Genomic DNA, 18,128 nt, shown 5'->3' on the forward strand with positions numbered 1-18,128 from the left:
GTCAGTCTATACAAAGGGGGTGATAAAGGGGGTGAATACTTATGCAAGCACTTATTTTCATTACATATTTGTATTTAATTTACATAACTGTGTAGAAATATATTTTCACTTTGACATTAAAGAGAGCTATTTTGTGAATTTTTTTGTCCAAAAAGCCAACTTATATTGACCATGACTGATTTATAAAAGCCATAAAAGGGTAAAACATCCAAGGGGGTGAATACTTACGCAAGGTACTGTATAAGATAACATGCTAATGGCTACTATTATGCCATTTATTATGCTAATCGCAAATCGCTGCTAATAGCAATGTAATCCCACTATACTAACTTCATGAAACACACTAACTTTCATCAGGTACGCACACAATGCCTCACATACGAATTGAAACAATGATGATTGGAAAACTAGGCACTCAGTATGTTTAACAATTTAACTATTACTGCCACTGAATTGGCTAGGAATGAAATGTATCGATATAACTGTTAATCTTAACTGAGGGAGCTACACACGTCACGCCATTACTAACGGAGTCTTTCGTACAATATTCAAAAAAACAAAGCTTTATTTCAAGAACACAGACAGTGCTCAACACTATCCAATAACAGCTATCAAAAAACTGTAACTTGAAAACGCATTACTCACTATCAGCTCTGGTTAGCATTCAGGCTGGAGAAGTAAAGGTCCTCCCGCGATCAGTGGTTGTCTGTTAATTTTTTTAATCCGGACGTTCCCTGTGTTTTAGTTTCTTCTTATCGACATCTGATCGTCGATTGAAAGGTGTTCCACGAATAGATACAACTGAGTTTTCAGTCGCCATACTCTCAGATTAAAAGTTTCTGCTCTGCTGGCTATGATTCTTCCGTAGATATGTGATATTTAAATCTGATGTGAGGGAATAACAAAACGTCTCTGATCGGACAGTCCTGTCAGCATGATATATAAGAAACCCTTTCATTGGCTGGGGGCGCAAGTAAGTGCGCCCATGGCTCGAACTGTCATCCGCCAATGAGAAGCTGTCTTTGCTCAAATGTTCCTGCCCCTTTTTTTGGCTCCCACTTGGCCGGCGCCCACAGGGAGGCGTGGCTTCTCTCTCAGTGATAACGAATGGCAATATATTCTATTTGGTCACATTTAAGTGTTTTTTGATGTTTTTTTTTTTTTTTTTTTTCCATCTCAAAATTGTAGGGTGGGCGGCGCCCCAGCGCCCTGTATTGACGCACCGCCACTGCTTCCGCCAATCCTTACGCTTACGTCTTTGACCTCTCTCACTCAGGTCACTGATTGCTTTCTTTTCCCCTGCATCTGTATCTCTTTTCCATCTCTCTCTCTCTTTCCTTAGGTAGTTTTCCCTTCTCTCTGAATCGCCGTTTCTTCTCGCCCTGTATTCCCTTTGCCTCTCAGCATTTGATTTAGCCATCTGAAAGTAATGAACGTGAATTAACAGATATAGAGCTGGCTGGCTGGCTGGCCTAAGAACAGTCCAACCTTCAACCCTGTAACAATGATTCAACCCCGTAACAGTGTTTTTTGTTACGGGGTTGAATGTTACGGGGTTGAAGATTTTAGCTTAATGTAGCCACAAGTCCACATTAGCTAGAGGTTATGGAGCAGCTATGGCATGAGGGAAACAAAAAAATTATATATTTTCCCAAGACAATTGTTTGCTTTCCCCCAAATAATAGTATATATCAGTTATGCATGTAACAGTGTTGAAAGGTTGAGCTTGACGATGTCAGTCTGATGATAAAAACAATCAAATATAGGTAAGAAAGTATGCACACACTTACCTCTCTTTACGTTGTGAGCGGGAAAAGACTTGTGTGATGTCACTTCCTGGGTGCTGAGGAAGTTGGACTGAACCATTATTTAAAAAGGGGGGGGGGGGGGGATTGGTATGCTGTTACGGGGTTGAACAAAACTAGGGGACATGATTAAATAGTGCAAATTTATAAATAATTCATGTATTTTTCTCATATTTCTTTTGTTTAGGTTAAAGTAGACCGGCAAATGATTATATTAGCAGAAAAATCTTGCTGTTGCTGGCTATTTTTATTTGTTTTACATTCAATGAAAAAGTAACTTTGGTTAGTGGGGACATGCTCATTTGGCTGACCACGATACTTCAGCAACCCATATTTTTTTTCAAAACATAATTTAAAAAATATGTTTGTGTGTTACAATGCAAAGACACATGGATCTTTCCATGTCTTGTTTCAAAATGCATTTTGTGGTTTATTTTGTATGAAAATCTTTGACGTAAACCTGTGGGACACAAAAGGCACCGGATTCGGAGAATCACCCACCTGTCCTATTAATGGGTGTCTTTTCAAATATGAAAATTATAACAATGTTTTTTTCTTGGGGTCTAAATAAGCAGGAGATCGGGTGCAGTTGGTACAACTTGATTGTGATATAGCCTATGCTACCTTCTAAGGGGGGTGTATGCCGGTAAGAGTAGCAGGGACATGTGATCAGACAAGCCAAGATGGGGTAGCTGTGTAGCCCTGTAACCATGCTTGATTTTGAGTAGGCTTTATCTCCCCTGGTAGCACATTTTATGTGTTGGTGGAACTTAGGGAGCACTACCTTCAAATCAGCATGGTTGAAGTCGCCTGCTATCACATGTACTGCCTCTGGATAGGTGTTCTGATTAAGACTGATGGCATTGTAAAAGTGACTAAGTTCAAGTTCAAGTTCAAGTATTTATTTGTCATATACACAGAAAAACAGAGTCAGACTGGGCATTGAAATTCTTGGGACAAGACACCGTACAACAACCTACCATAGCATAACATAAAATAACATAACATAACATATAAGTACTCTGAACATAAATTCCACATATAATAAATATACAAAATAAATATAAATATACAATACCATCTGCTAAACATATAATACACATATAGTAACCTAAACTAACCTAATATACCTATACTAACCTAAAGACAAATCAAATGTGTATCAAACTCTATCACTGTCCATTTAAAAGCCTGATGGCCCTGGGAAAGAAACTGCTCTCCAATCTACGGGTGCGAGATCGAATACTTCGGTAACGCCTACCAGATGGCAAAGGGGAAAAAAGTTTATAGGATGGATGGTAGCAGTCTTTAAGGATCCTGCCAGCTTTCCTGATGCATCGTGTATGGAAGATGTCCTGCAGGGCTGGGAGCTCCCTGCCTATGATAAACTCCGCAGACCTGACCACACTGCGTAGGGCCTTACGGTCCTTGGCTGTGCAGCTCCCGTACCACACTGTGATGCAACCAGTCAGGATGCTCTCTATAGTACACCTATAAAAGTTAGTGAGGATGACTGATTCCATACCAAACTTCTTCAGTCTCCTGAGAAAGAAAAGGCGTTTCCGGGCCGCTTTCACCACCTTGTTCGCGTGAACAGACCAGGTGAGATCATCGCTGATGTTCACCCCAAGGAACCTGAAGCAACTGACCTTTTCCACTACAGATCTATTGATGTATAGGGGCGCATGCTCTTCCTCCTGCCGTCTCCTATAATCCACAATCATCTCTTTTGTTTTATTGATGTTAAGAGAGAGGTTATTAACCTGACACCATGTTGTCAGGGTATCAATCTCCTCTCTGTAGGCTGCCTCATCGTTGTCAGTGATGAGGCCCACAATGGTTGTGTCGTCAGCAAACTTCACGATGAGATTTGAACTGTGCGTAGACGCACAGTCATGCGTGAACAAGGAGAACAGGAGGGGGCTGAGCACACAGCCCTGGGGGGTGCCTGTGTTGGTGATTACTGTGGATGAGGTGCGGTCACCGATTCTCACCACCTGTGGCCTCCCCGTCAGAAAGTCAAAGATCCACCTGCATAGGGAGGTGCTTAGTCCCAGGTCTATGAGCTTGGCGATGAGTCTGGATGGGATGATGGTGTTGAATGCGGAACTATAGTCAATGAAAAGCATTCTTACGTATGTATTCCCTTTGTCCAGGTGGGCGAGGGCGGTGTGCATAGTCAGGGCGATGGCATCGTCAGTAGACCTATTGGACTGGTATGCAAACTGCATAGGGTCCAGGGAGGGAGACAGTGAGGAGCAGATGAAGGATTTAACTAGCCGCTCGAAGCACTCTACTAAGACTAAGGGGCTAAGTTGGCATTAGCTTCCGGTGGTATATACACAGCAGTCACCATAACAACAGTAAACATGGGAGGTACGTGGGTCTGCATTTAACAGTTAAATAAAAGAGAGCAGTGGCTATCGATGGTCGTGGCGTTGGTACACCAGTTGTTGTTGACATAAATGCATAGCCCCCCTCCTCTGCTCTTACCGGAGTGACTGTTTCTGTCCTGGCGATGAGCTGTGCATCCTGCTAGCTCGATAGCCGTATCTGGAATGGATGAGTTGAGCAAGGTCTCCGTTATCAGCAGAATGCAACAGTCCTGTCCCAGATAGCAAGCACACGTTGGCCCAACTGCGGCATTGGTTGGTGACTGGTTGGAAAGGTTGGCGGTGGAATTCCAACGTTGGGCCGCCCTCATGCCAACCTCGGCTTCCGCAGCAGCAAGCGTTGGCGTATGGTTGGAAAGCCGACGTAAAAAATCACGAGTTAAAAGATTAAAAAAAAAAGTCACAGGCTGATCAATTCCTACACATTTTAACTCAGCGCTGTGGAATTAAACATTTCCCTTTACTATTTAGTCGGTCTGAATGACCATTCCACCTTTTTCTGCGGGGCATATTGGTAGTCAATCCTGTGTTTTTTTTATTAAGATAAACATATTAAAAACATACCCCGCAAACAGGGAACGTCCCCAGGACGTTAACAGGACATTCGCAAGGTCCCCAATCGTCCCCAATTGGTCCCCGCCACAACGTTCGCTAGAGGACGTTACCAGAACGTTTTTGACGTTCGTAGCAAGTCTACGTTTGGTCCTTCTGTGACGTTCGCATGAGTCTTAAATCGGACTTTTAGAGAACCTTATAATTTGGTCTGTCAGCACACCTCCCCAGGACGTCATTTAAGGCGAGACACGGCAGGTGAAATATCGATTTTTTCATGCCCTGGTCAAATTTGAGATTTTGGGCTAGTTTGCCTCTTTAACTTGTTATCTTTCATACTACCATAAAGAAAACGTCAAAATTACACATTTAAGTGTCTGTTTCACTGCATTTAGTTCAGCCGCGGCATCCATTTTCTCCTAACTTTACCAAGAATTCTCCCTTGAACCACGTTCAGCGTTTCGTCTTTTTACACGACATCTGTCATGTCTGGAATGACTTTAACGCTATGAGCCTCGATCAGAAGGCTGTGTAATCCAAATATGGGCATTTCCTTTCTTTTCAGCAACCAATCCTGACTTACTGAAGGGATTCATTGGCTGACGGCGCTTTTCTGCTAACGTGATTCGCTCAGTGCCCCACGTGTTGTCTTTAAATGCGGTTTTCTCAAAATGAGTGTTTTTTCATTTTTAGGTACACATTTCTCAGCCTATGTAGAACCTAGGTACACCACACTTCCCAGTTTCACATATAGCATTGTTATGAAGACATCTACAGATGGATTTATTTATAAATTGTTCCTGGCCAGATTTATGGGTAATTTTACCTGGAAATCATGGCGAAAATAGGGTTTTTAAGGCCACGGATAGTATATTTTGATTTCCCAGGTCATAAAAGCAGATATCCTAAAATCCATCTGAGTATTTTTTGTCATTTGATATATAAACAAAATAAAAAAAGAATTTTGGTCCTGGCTTTATCACAGTTTAAGATTCATGTACCTGAAATATATGCAAAAACGTGCATATTAAATGAGATCCAGCCTAATTAGCATAATTAAATATGCAAAATTCAAAAACTTGTAATACATTTTTTTCTTGTAATGATGTATGTAGTCAACTGGTAAAGTTTCATGGTGATCCCTTGTATTTAAATTTTTTACCCTATTCACCTGCCATGTCTCGCCTTAAAAACGTCCCCGTAACCTTTACCTGCAGGTCCTCTGCGTGACGTACGCATCAGCCTTAAAACAGACTATTAAGGAACGTTATAATTTGGTCACTCAGCACACGTACCCAGGACGTCATTTAAAAACGTCCCCGTAACCTTTACCTGCAGGTCCTCTGCGTGACGTTCGCATGAGCCTTAAAACGGACTATTAAGGAACGTTATAATTTGGTCACTCAGCACACGTCCCCAGGACGTCATTTAAAAACGTCCCCATAACCTTTACCTGCAGGTCCTCTGCGTGACGTTCGCATGAGCCTTAAAACTGACTATTAAGGAACGTTATAATTTGGTCACTCAGCACACGTCCCCAGGAAGTCATTTAAAAACGTCCCCGTAACCTTTACCTGCAGGTCCTCTGCGCGACGTTCGCATGAGCCTTAAAACGGACTATTAAGGAACGTTATAATTTGATCAGCACATGTCCCCAGGACGTCCTTTAAAAACGTCCCCGTAACCTTTACCTGCAGGTCCTCTGCGTGACGTTCGCATGAGCCTTAAAACGGACTATTAAGGAACGTTAGAATTTGGTCACTCAGCACAGTACCCAGGACGTCATTTAAAAACGTCCCCGTAACCTTTACCTGCAGGTCCTCTGCGTGACGTTCGCATGAGCCTTAAAACGGACTATTAAGGAACGTTATAATTTGGTCACTCAGCACACGTCCCCAGGACGTCATTTAAAAACGTCCCCATAACCTTTACCTGCAGGTCCTCTGCGTGACGTTCGCATGAGCCTTAAAACTGACTATTAAGGAACGTTATAATTTGGTCACTCAGCACACGTCCCCAGGAAGTCATTTAAAAACGTCCCCGTAACCTTTACCTGCAGGTCCTCTGCGCGACGTTCGCATGAGCCTTAAAACGGACTATTAAGGAACGTTATAATTTGATCACCACATGTCCCCAGGACGTCCTTTAAAAACGTCCCCGTAACCTTTACCTGCAGGTCCTCTGCGTGACGTTCGCATGAGCCTTAAAACGGACTATTAAGGAACGTTAGAATTTGGTCACTCAGCACAGTACCCAGGACGTCATTTAAAAACGTCCCCGTAACCTTTACCTGCAGGTCCTCTGCGTGACGTTCGCATGAGCCTTAAAACGGACTATTAAGGAACGTTATAATTTGGTCACTCAGCACATGTCCCCAGGACGTCCTTTAAAAACGTCCCGTAACCTTTACCTGCAGGTCCTCTGCGTGACGTTCGCATCAGCCTTAAAACGGACTATTAAGGAACGTTATAATTTGGTCACTCAGCATAAGTCCCCAGGAAGTCCTTTAAAAACGTCCCCGTAACCTTTACATGTGGTCCTCTGCGGGACATTCGCATTTGGTCCTTCCAAAACGTCCCCTTGACGTCCTCTGATGGTCCTCTCTGAACCAGAATTTTTTTTTTCATTTGACCGACATTTTAATGAAAAGCCGGCCAAATATCTAACCTATTTCTGCTTCTAAATTAGCCTATTGAAGAAAACTGACCGCCTGCATAGCTTAAATAATAACATAATCAGGTAGTTCAGAATGCAACATGTTTATTTTCCTAAGTTTGCAATGGGAAACAAAAACATTTATGTCTGATGCGCGTCAATAAGTGGCCTTTAAGCGCAACCTGCTGTGGCGTTAAAATGAGCGCCGCAACATGGTCATTGCTCTGTTCAATGAGTCAGGTATTCAGTGTTTGGAAAGTTCACTTTCTACATGAACTTGCTCAGTTCATTGTTCATAATTCAAAATTTTGAACTAAGTTCAAAGCTCCAATTTTCAATATGCTGCGAGTGCTATAATTTTTCAAAATCTCTGTCTGCAATACCGCTCGCGGCTCTTCGGCGCGCAGTAGGCCTATAATAAAAGGAAACGCGCAACACTGCAGGTATTACAGGACAGGTTCATCCTCGTCAGAAGGTTTACCCTCATCACTGTTGTTCAGTTCAGTTGGCCTCTGAAAAAAAGCTTTTAAGGCTAGTCTGCCTGGCCATGTTGGATCCTTCTCACTCAGTTCGCTCCTCGTTTGAAACCGAGGGTTTGCGCTTTATTTAAAATGCAGCATATGCGTGTTGTTAAATAACTTTCTAACGGCAGATTAGGCTGTTCCTTTAAAACATAATAAGGGCAGTGCACGTTTGCTTTATAGGCCTAAATATTAGAATTGTTGTCAAATCCAGATTCTGCTTGCGAGACGGGATTTTTAAAGAAATTCCAATCAGACAATTTGACCGATGAGCTCTTCGTTCTGTTGCAGCATCTTTGAAGGCCTATGGAAAGCTCAATATGTTAAAGCTAGACACTTGGTCACCTTCCTATGTATGCATTGTATTGGAATCATGCAGACATTACATTTATAGCACAGATCAGTAAAGAAGCATTCATATTTATTTTATTTCATCATTCTTAGTTTGGCTAGTTATTCTGCCTCCCTGCCCGCACGTCCGTGATGTGCCATGGATGTTAATTTAAAAAGTAATCATTACGGAAAACCCTCAATGCGTAGTGACTGAGATTGCTACAATATGCTTTTCCTCAAACCCTCGGAAAAAAAGACTAAGTTTGTTGGCTGTCTCACACTGTGATAAACCTGTTAAAGTGACACAATCATAATCAGACAGTGTTAGGACAGTAGGTAGCGATCTCGTTTAGTAATAGGAAGGTTTACGGTTCAATTCCCATGCCCGTAATCGTGTGTGTCTGTGTATGTGTCTATGCATATCATATGAAATGTGTAAAATAAATGAACTTGAACTTGTGTGTGTGTGCGCCCTGTAAGCAAAATGACGGCTCCGCGATCTATTATTATTTTATTTTCTTCATTTAGCTCAGCAAAAACGGTCGTGCCTGCTATGTCCGCGGTGCATCCTTGAATAACGTACCCAGGACGTCTAAAACACGTTTCCCAGATGTCACCACAATGCCCTCAGGACGTTCTTGCAACTTCCTGCAGAACGTCCCCAGGACCTATAGAAACACGTTCCCCAGACGTAACCACAATGCCCTCGGGAGGTGCTTGCAACGTCCTGCATAACGTCCCCATGACCTATAGAAAACGTTTCCCAGTTGTCACCGCAACGTCCTCGGGACGGTCTTGGAACGTCGTGCAAAACGTCCTAAAGTTGTCACGGGAACCATAACCATTTACGCTTTTAGAACGTTCAGAGAGACCATTACAGGACGTCTAGGGGACGTCATTTTGCTTACAGGGTATAGCCTACTGGTGGCCAGACATTGTGATTCCGCGTCTCTGTAAACACTTTCAGGATCTGTATCACTGTATCACTGCTTAACACTACAAATAGCCACGAGCTTATTTTAAAATTAAAAACCGTTAGCAGATATTGTGAACTGCCTTTGTCACCTTTTTCTGACTGTAGCGAGTCATTTCAATTTTCAACAAGTAATTTAAACTTTTGATCCACATTCATCAGTAAAGGTAGGAACCGTATCGTTAATTAGCCACATAAGACGTTGCACTATCGACTATGTAACGCAAGCAGGCGCAGCATTCACATTCTCGTCTACGCTAAGCGTGATTTTGTTAGCTGGCTAGCTACCTGTCATTTAGTTAGCAGCTGAGCTATCTCTACGGCTGGTGATCCGGTGTCCAGCGACAGCAGCAGCAGCATGGATGACGGCTCTGATGCGGACTAGCCTACCAAGACTAATTTATTTGTGTGTTCGCTTGTTTTTTCTTTGCTTGCGTGTTGCCTACAATAAATGATTTTTACCTGTAGGTAACTGCTGTCTGTTTAAATTCCTAACGGGCCGTGCCTAGGCTATCGACTTTGTTGCCATTTCGCGACTGTACAAAACAAATCGGAAAATACGGTAAGAGATGTTCCTGCTGAGAGTCAAACAAGACTTTGTGCATTGTCTACACACCTGTCACTTCTGAAATATGTAAGTTTGATTCATTAAACCATATTTATATTGATAAAAACATATTTGTTAAGCGGATTTTTGGTGGCCCGCGGGATAATCGGTCGCGTTACGATAGGTTGGTTTAAGTTTTTGGATGCATTAAATGTGGTGGCAAGAAGTATGACCGTCCTTGGATTATGGGACATTGTAACACCTTATCCTGATTTGAATTATTGAATTATGACATTGAATAGACATCGGGTGGACTGCTGTAAGATCTTAGAAAGCGAAAAATAGCTTTGGTTTAACAAAAATAAGCTAAAGTTAGCAATTGGTTATAAGCCAACGTTGGCAATTGGTTAAGCCAACGTTGGCAATTGGTTAAAAGCCAACCAAAACCCGACTCTCACTCCTATTTGCCAACGTTGGGCCAACGTGTCCCCGACGGCCAAAAGTCCGTTGGCCCATCGTTGGCATGAGACGTAATGCCAACGTCTGTGACAACATTGGGTCAACGTTAGGCCAACCTCTCCCTGCTATCCGGGGTACTAGTCCATTTGCTGCCATCTGTAGCTTCAGCTCATCCATTTTATTAGTGATGGATCTTGCATTTGAGAGGAAGATGCTAGGAAGTGGCAGTTTATGCGGCCGTCTTCTCAGCTGCGCGTAAACGCCAGCCCGGCAGCCTCGCTTTTGTCTCCTCTCATTTTGGTGCCTCCTCCTCTTGCCCATAGGAATGACAATCCACGGAGAGCCTGCTGTCCGGGCTATATACTCTGGTATGCTGTGCGTGTGGGTAAAGTCCTGTTTACGGATTGTTCGCTCCGTACTCCAATGTTTAGAAGATCCTGGCGACTGTAGACATTTCGGCTGTGAACAAGTTGTTTACTTGTCGCCATGGCAACCAACTAAACGATTTCACTAAAAACTCAACTAAACTACAACCAAACTACACTTTTCTTCTGAATCCGAATTAAAACCTGTGTCCTCCATGAGCGTCAAGGCCGAATGTGGTCGGGGCTACTGTTTGCGCCACAGTGCCCCCCGTAGGCTAAACTTTGAAATATTCATGTGCATTCTTTTTTTCACAGGATCTCATTCTCTGTTGGCTTTTTCAACACTCATCCTTGGAGACACCCCGTTTCCAGAGTATAGTGCGGTGCTGATGCTGGATGACATCCAGGTGGCCTACTATGATTCAAATGTGAAGAGTCTGATCTACAGACAATTTAAGTCAGAACATGAAGATGAAGAGCAAAAAGATGCAAGCTTTGTATTTGAAGGCGAGCATGAAGAAATGAGTTTCAACATGCGTACACGCCAGCTCAACAGTACCATTGGTAAGTGTGTGGTGCCTCAAGTGCCATTTTTTCAGCACTATCACTGGTTATTGTAGTGTAGGTATGGGATGGAGTTCATTGCTTTGAAACAGGAATGTATTTAGAGAGGGTGACCGAGCGTTCTGCTTTGCGTTGTAGTGATGGCAAACTTGACCCTAGTTTTTCCAAGTCACTCATCAAACAGATCTGGGTTCACAAATCCTTTGAGTCACTTCAAATCAACAAGAAACACTAGCCTACTATATCCAACCATTAATTATAAATGTCAATGATAATTTTTAAACATCAACTATCAAGCTGTAACATATGGTCAAAATTGTTTTATTTATCTAATTCAAATTAAACTTTATTAGCATGACCATAATGTTCTACAGCAGGGTTCTCAAACTCAAGTTACCTGGGGGCTGATGGTAGTTTTTCATATATTATGAGATCCAGTCTTAGATTTGTCTGTCATGATCCAGGTGTATTCTTTGTACAATGATGGCCACCATTGAGAGACAGAGACTTGAAGATCTACACTCCCTTCTCAGTGCTTCACCTCAGCATATCTGACTTTTCATCCAAAGACAGTATGTTAAATACACTAAGTGTAGGGGTGTTACCGTATATTCAAATAGGCCATGGCTACAGACTCTTTGTCTTGATCTGGGGGGGAAGGGAAGATGAGTTTCTTCACTTCACAAAATGCCTTCACCCAGGAATGCTGCTCTGCTTTGTGCATTTTAAATTGTATTCATTTTATTAGTGTGCTTGCCCGAAGGGAAGCACAGTATTGTTATCGTCAAGTTTTCTTTATTTATTCTCCCCGTTTTTCTTGCAGCTAACTCCTCCTCGCCCGTTTGAGCTAGAGACGCCATTCAAACACCAAAACGTCCGGCCCGATTCGGTGCAGGTTGCTATGACTTTTCGTGGCGATACTCTTTGCCACTCCTTTTTTATCCCTCTTTTTCATCCCCTTTTTCTCTCATTGACTAACATGGGGAAGGTTGAGCCATTGTGACGTCACGCACTCTAGCCAACTGACATTAGATCAGTTGACATAGGAGAAGCTCTCTTAAATGCCAGAAGTGGTTAGATAGAGAGTGCAAAATATTAAAACGAATGTAGTGGCAACAGTTTCAGGTACAGTTTATACACCCGCTCTAACAGTGTTAACCAGTAAGTGAGTAACGTGGGTTTTATTAAGGCATAGCGTGTGTAATGTGTAGCTATTTCATTCCGTTTGTTAACCTTTCCGGCTGTCTGTATACCAGCAGCAGAGCGGAGCATTTCACTCCCCTGCAATCTCGGAATGAAATAGCTACACAATACACACGCTATGCTTTAATAAAATTCACGTTTTACGAGACACCAACAGAGGCACAACCGACAAGTCTTACCATTGAAGATCTTTGACGTTCGGTCTGAAACTTCATCCAGCCATCCAGGTTAATCCAAGTTGTTATGGAGAACGACAGTTGCATCAATCATATTTCATTAAAACTTCACACTTCTTACATTGGACATATCCACCAGCCTAATTAGAATCTGCATTGTCTACTGAGCAGAAAATTCTCCATACAGTAGATTTCCCTTCGTTTAGTATCATTTTAAACTTTCCAGATGACTGTATTGCCCTCGCTCGTCAAGTGATACGTGTCCAGAAACAAGGCTCCTTTGACTGGATAGCCAGAGCTAGCATAACTGCCATTGAAATCCAATGGTAATGCTACCTAGCTAGGTATGCTAATTGTCGGTATCCATCGTTAACTCGTTAATCGTTAACCATCATGTCACTGGCTTTAATTTAAGAATGGCATGTTAGTAGTACATTTAGTAGTACATTTAATATCAGTACACTTGATTCATTACTGCTGATGTGTTACTTATATATGTTACTTATTAGCAGCTAGCTACCTAGCTAGCCACTGTGTTCCGATGTGTTTTCAGTTAGCGTTAGCGGCAAGCTAGCTGCTGTAATAGTTGAGTTGAGCTTCAGTTAAGACGCTGCGTACCGTACTTCATCATCACATTCGATTATTTATTACAAACAAATTCGAATTCAGCTGTAGGCATGAGATCTGTATCTTGGAGACTAATTGCATCCACAATGTAAGTACTGCAAGCTAGACTACTATGCAGTTGACACAACACAGGAGGTCCCTGGGCCTGAGAAGGGAAGGGAATGAGTTTAATGTGGCTATAATATGGAATTTTAAATGTGCCTAAAACTAGACTAAATTGTAATGAGTTTTCGAAAACTAGACTGAAACTAAGAAGGATAACTATGACTAAATGTGACTAAAACTAATATGCATTTTTGTCTTAAGACTGAATCTAAAAATAGCTGCCAAAATGAACACTGAGATAGGGGACCCCTTAATCTGCAATTCATGGTTGCTAGCTCTAATCAGATGTACTACCTAGGCTTATAAGAGAAGACTAACTTTGTATGGCAACGAACACCAATAACTAGAACTAATTTGACAGACTATAAACCATTTGACAGACTATGCTCTCTATCTATACAGTAAAAGTGTTGCTTACGTTTGATACTACACCTACAGACTAACTCTAACTGCATTAAGTCTAACATATAGGCCTATCTTACAATAAACTTTAAGTAAAGCTGGCTATGTAACCGCATTCATTCTAATATTGTTGCAGAGATGTTTCCTTTTACCAAGATAGCAATTTCAACAATTCACTTAGCTCAGTAAGTCAGTATAACGAAACTCTGAGATACCCTCATATGTCTAAACGTCAGTGGAGCCAAAATATAATGGTTGAGCTTGGTTGCTTGCTAAAATATATTGGAAGAAGGCCCCACTACACTGATTGAGTAGATGTAAATACATGTTAATTCATAGGCACTTGTTCTCTCTGTCACAGAGCAAGCACACTCTCGCAGTTCGTTCACGAAACGCATTCTAGTTGTTGACTGTTGTACGGTGATCTTGAGTGTCATGAAACAAAATGTATTATAATTATTATATGCTGTGCATCATCTATTCAGAGAATATTATATAAAAGAAAATTAATGTAAATAAACTAGTTTTTTTTCCTTGCCCAAAAAGAATTGATAAGAGAATCGATAAGGAATTGATAAGAAAGAATGTGACCGCAGCTTAATCTGCGCCTTTGCCAAAGCACGAATTACCGCACAGTGTTTTCTCGAATTTCCGTGGTATTTATCAAACCAGATCCGCGTTGGGCAATCAGTGCCTTACTCCGCCCTTTAGTGTTAATTAGCACGCCGCTAAAAGACGGGAGAAATATTACTGCCTCCATGGCTGATTTGAGGAAGAGAAAACGAAAGTTCAGCGAAGAGGAGATAGATATATTGGTTTGCGAAGTAACAGCGAGCATGAACCTTTTACAAGGAAGGAATACACTGCCGCATCCAGCTTTTCAGGACACCAAAAGTTCGCTCAATCACTGCCCTTGATTGGATGTGCACCGCACATATATTGTTGTTCTGCTGCCGATGCTTGGTTGGGTATAGGTGTCATTATCCATGGCTGTTGGGGATACCCGCCATCACCTACAGCGAGATGTTTAAAAGAACAAGATTATAAAGAATATGCTATTGGGTGCCATTAATGCATAAACTGTCTAATATAACAATATAGATGTGTACATGGCGAGATTAAGAATTTCTACAAGGGACATGGGTTCACTACAATATATCCCCACTGAAACAAATACATTTACCAAGTAGCCAGGCCTCTCCAAAATCCCCGTTGCTCAATCTTGGATAGATGGCACTATTCCGGAAGATAAAACTGTCATGGACCGATCCAGGGTATTTGGCTACCACGTTAGTAATGGTCATGTTGGCATCACATATGACCTGGACATTCATTGAATATGTGTGCTTTCTGTTTCGGTAAATGTGTTCGTGGATTGAAGGTGGGACTGTTTGGATGTGGGTGCAATCAATGGCTCCAATTACGTTCGGAAAAGTTTGCAATTTGAAAAAAGTCCTGTTAGATGTCTTTAATTTCAGCTATGGTAGTGGGGAAATGTATATATTGACCAGTGCGCCATAGCAATGCGTCGAGTACCTGTGTGAATATTTGGCTGAGTGAAGGCTGAAATTTACCAACTGCTGATGCTATTACTGTTTGAAATGATCCAGATGCCAATATTTGCAATGTTGCCAGGAGTTTAACAACTGATGGAATGGAATGTGATCCCCGGGTGGAGGGTTCGATGTCGTCTCTGATTCAGTAATTGTAGTATTGCGTGGCTGGTTAACCTGAACCATCTAATGATTTCTGGTTTGCTTAACTGGAAAAGTGTTATACGCGTTGAAAAATGTCTTTCTGCGCGTTGTCTTTGTCTGTGTCTTCGCCTTGTTCTAATAACTGCTGCCATATCGAAGTTTTCAGACTCAATCGAAATAGCGCTTCCTGCTTAAGACGTGCTTTTATGAGGCGGATAATTATCCCGCAAATTAGAGACGCACTCTCGCCAGGAAGTTTTAGTAAATACCATGGAATACATCATCAGGCGCACTTAACGCCTCTTAACGCGGTACTCTGTGCTTCTACTCAAATGCGCCTCCTTTGTAAATACGTTTTATGTTTATACCCGCTATTTTATGCCTGAAATGGTCGCAATCCTATTAGTAAATCAGGCCCCTAGTGTTTACCTGGCCAAACTTGTCTTCAGAGATGTAATATTATTGTTGGTTCAATCAGTAATGAAATGTCAGACATGTTCTCATATTTCTTTTTTAAAAGATTTTTTGGGGGGCCTTTTATGCCCTTATTTGGATAGGACAGTGAAGTTATGTCAGGAAGCGAGGCGGAGAAGAGAATTGGGAAACGACATCAGGCCAGACTTGAACCTGTGTCCCTTTGGCCAATGTAGCCTGTAAGTGGGGGGCTTTTTATCAGCTTGTGCCAACGTGCCCCCCTGACATGTTCATATCTTATATTAATTTTGAAAACGTATTGAAAACAACAGTGGGTAATATCAACAATAGTTGATGTATCTAGCGGCAATTGTATGACCATTTCTGTGGAGGTACTCATTTATTTTTCTCTGCCAAAGGAGTACATACTTTGCAGGGATTGGGTGGTTGTGAGCTACTTGATGATGGCACCCCTGGTCCATTCCGAGTATTCAATGCTCTCAACGGAGTGGAGGACTCAGCGATGCATTTCAATGCCCAACAAAAGACTCTTCAGACTGAAGGTTTCTGGCAGCAAAAGTGGAGCCAAAGCAGGCAAAAATATAATGAGATGATGTTCAAAAATGTTTACAGCCCACTCTGCATTAAAATCCTAAAGAATTTCCTTCACAAGAAGAAAAATGATGTGATGAGAAAAGGTAAGATAGTCATCTCTTGCTTTTATTAAATAAGATATTCAGTGATTACTTTTTCTCTCTAGAGAGATTTTCAACTAGGTATCATCCACTGCAGTGAAGCCCAGAGTCAGGCTCCTCCAGAAGACACTCCCAGACTCTGGAGGGGTCAAAGTGACCTGCCTGGCCACTGGTTTCTACCCCCGTCACATCAACCTGACCCTGCTCAGAGACGGCCAGCCTGTGTCTGACCACCAGATCACTGGGGGGGAGCTGCTACCTAATCTAGATGGAACCTACCAGATGAGGAAGAGCCTGGAGGTCAGCTCAGAGGAACTGAGAGTGAAGCACCATTACTCCTGTACAGCCGAACTCCTCAGCCTGGACAACAAACTAGATGTCAAACCAGGTAATTGTCAGAAGAGCTATTTATCTTGTATGTGTCCTCTACCCATGGCAGTTCTCATGTATTGTTATCCCATTGGCCACGTATCTTCTGCAAGATCAGATGAAAATGTTCATTATTAATTTCTATTTGTAGATCTTGATCCAGGTGTAGGCCCTGTGTCTATAGTGATTCCTGTTGCAGTGCTTGGAGTTGCACTCCTGTGTGTGGTTGGAGCTGTGGTCTTCATGCGCCGTAAAAGACACAGGTAAAACAGAAAGATACAGGAGAACAACAAATATCTTAATTGATTTCCAGTTTTGTGTTTCTAGCAGATTATGCTCGATCGAAGACACCAAAGTGTTTGCAAATTCTCTATTATTAGTGTGCTTGCCCGAAGGGAAGCACAGTATTGTTATCGTCAAGTTTTCTTTATTTATTTATTTATTCTCCCCGTTTTTCTTGCAGCTAACTCCTCCTCGCCCGTTTGAGCTAGAGACGCCATTCAAACACCAAAACATCCGGCCCGATCCGGTGCAGGTTGCTATGACTTTTCGTGGCGATACTCTTTGCCACTCCTTTTTTATCCCTCTTTTTCATCCCCTTTTTCTCTCATTGACTAACATGGGGAAGGTTGAGCCATTGTGACGTCACGCACTCGCTAGCCAACTGACATTAGATCAGTTGACATAGGAGAAGCTCTCTTAAATGCCAGAAGTGGTTAGATAGAGAGTGCAAAATATTAAAACGAATGTAGTGGCAACAGTTTCAGGTACAGTTTATACACCCGCTCTAACAGTGTTAACCAGTATGTGAGTAACGTGGGTTTTATTAAGGCATAGCGTGTGTAATGTGTAGCTATTTCATTCCGTTTGTTAACCTTTCCGGCTGTTTGTATACCAGCAGCAGAGCGGAGCATTTCACTCCCCTGCAATCTCGGAATGAAATAGCTACACAATACACACGCTATGCTTTAATAAAATTCACGTTTTACGAGACACCAACAGAGGCACAACCGACAAGTCTTACCATTGAAGATATTTGACGTTCGGTCTGAAACTTCATCCAGCCATCCAGGTTAATCCAAGTTGTTATGGAGAACGACAGTTGCATCAATCATATTTCATTAAAACTTCACACTTCTTACATTGGACATATCCACCAGCCTAATTAGAATCTGCATTGTCTACTGAGCAGAAAATTCTCCATACAGTAGATTTCCCTTCGTTTAGTATCATTTTAAACTTTCCAGATGACTGTATTGCCCTCGCTCGTCAA

The 18,128-nt window shown here is 42.0% G+C and overlaps 1 protein-coding gene across 1 annotated transcript in view; it reads left to right on the forward strand.

The window, feature by feature from the left end:
* LOC308376869 (IgG receptor FcRn large subunit p51-like) overlaps nt 1-17,122 on the forward strand; it is a gene marked incomplete at both ends in the record, with an annotated part of 29,005 nt that extends 11,883 nt beyond the window's left edge. The window contains 4 exons of the mRNA XM_080853356.1: nt 10,919-11,167; nt 16,214-16,489; nt 16,584-16,874; nt 17,007-17,122. Coding sequence (XP_080709482.1) covers nt 10,919-11,167; nt 16,214-16,489; nt 16,584-16,874; nt 17,007-17,122 — 932 coding nt within the window. The remainder of the gene's footprint in view (nt 1-10,918; nt 11,168-16,213; nt 16,490-16,583; nt 16,875-17,006) is intronic.
* Nucleotides 17,123-18,128: the final 1,006 nt, after the last annotated feature.

The sequence above is a fragment of the Sprattus sprattus genome (assembly GCF_963457725.1).
Source record: "Sprattus sprattus genome assembly, chromosome: 16".
Lineage (NCBI taxonomy): Eukaryota > Metazoa > Chordata > Actinopteri > Clupeiformes > Clupeidae > Sprattus > Sprattus sprattus.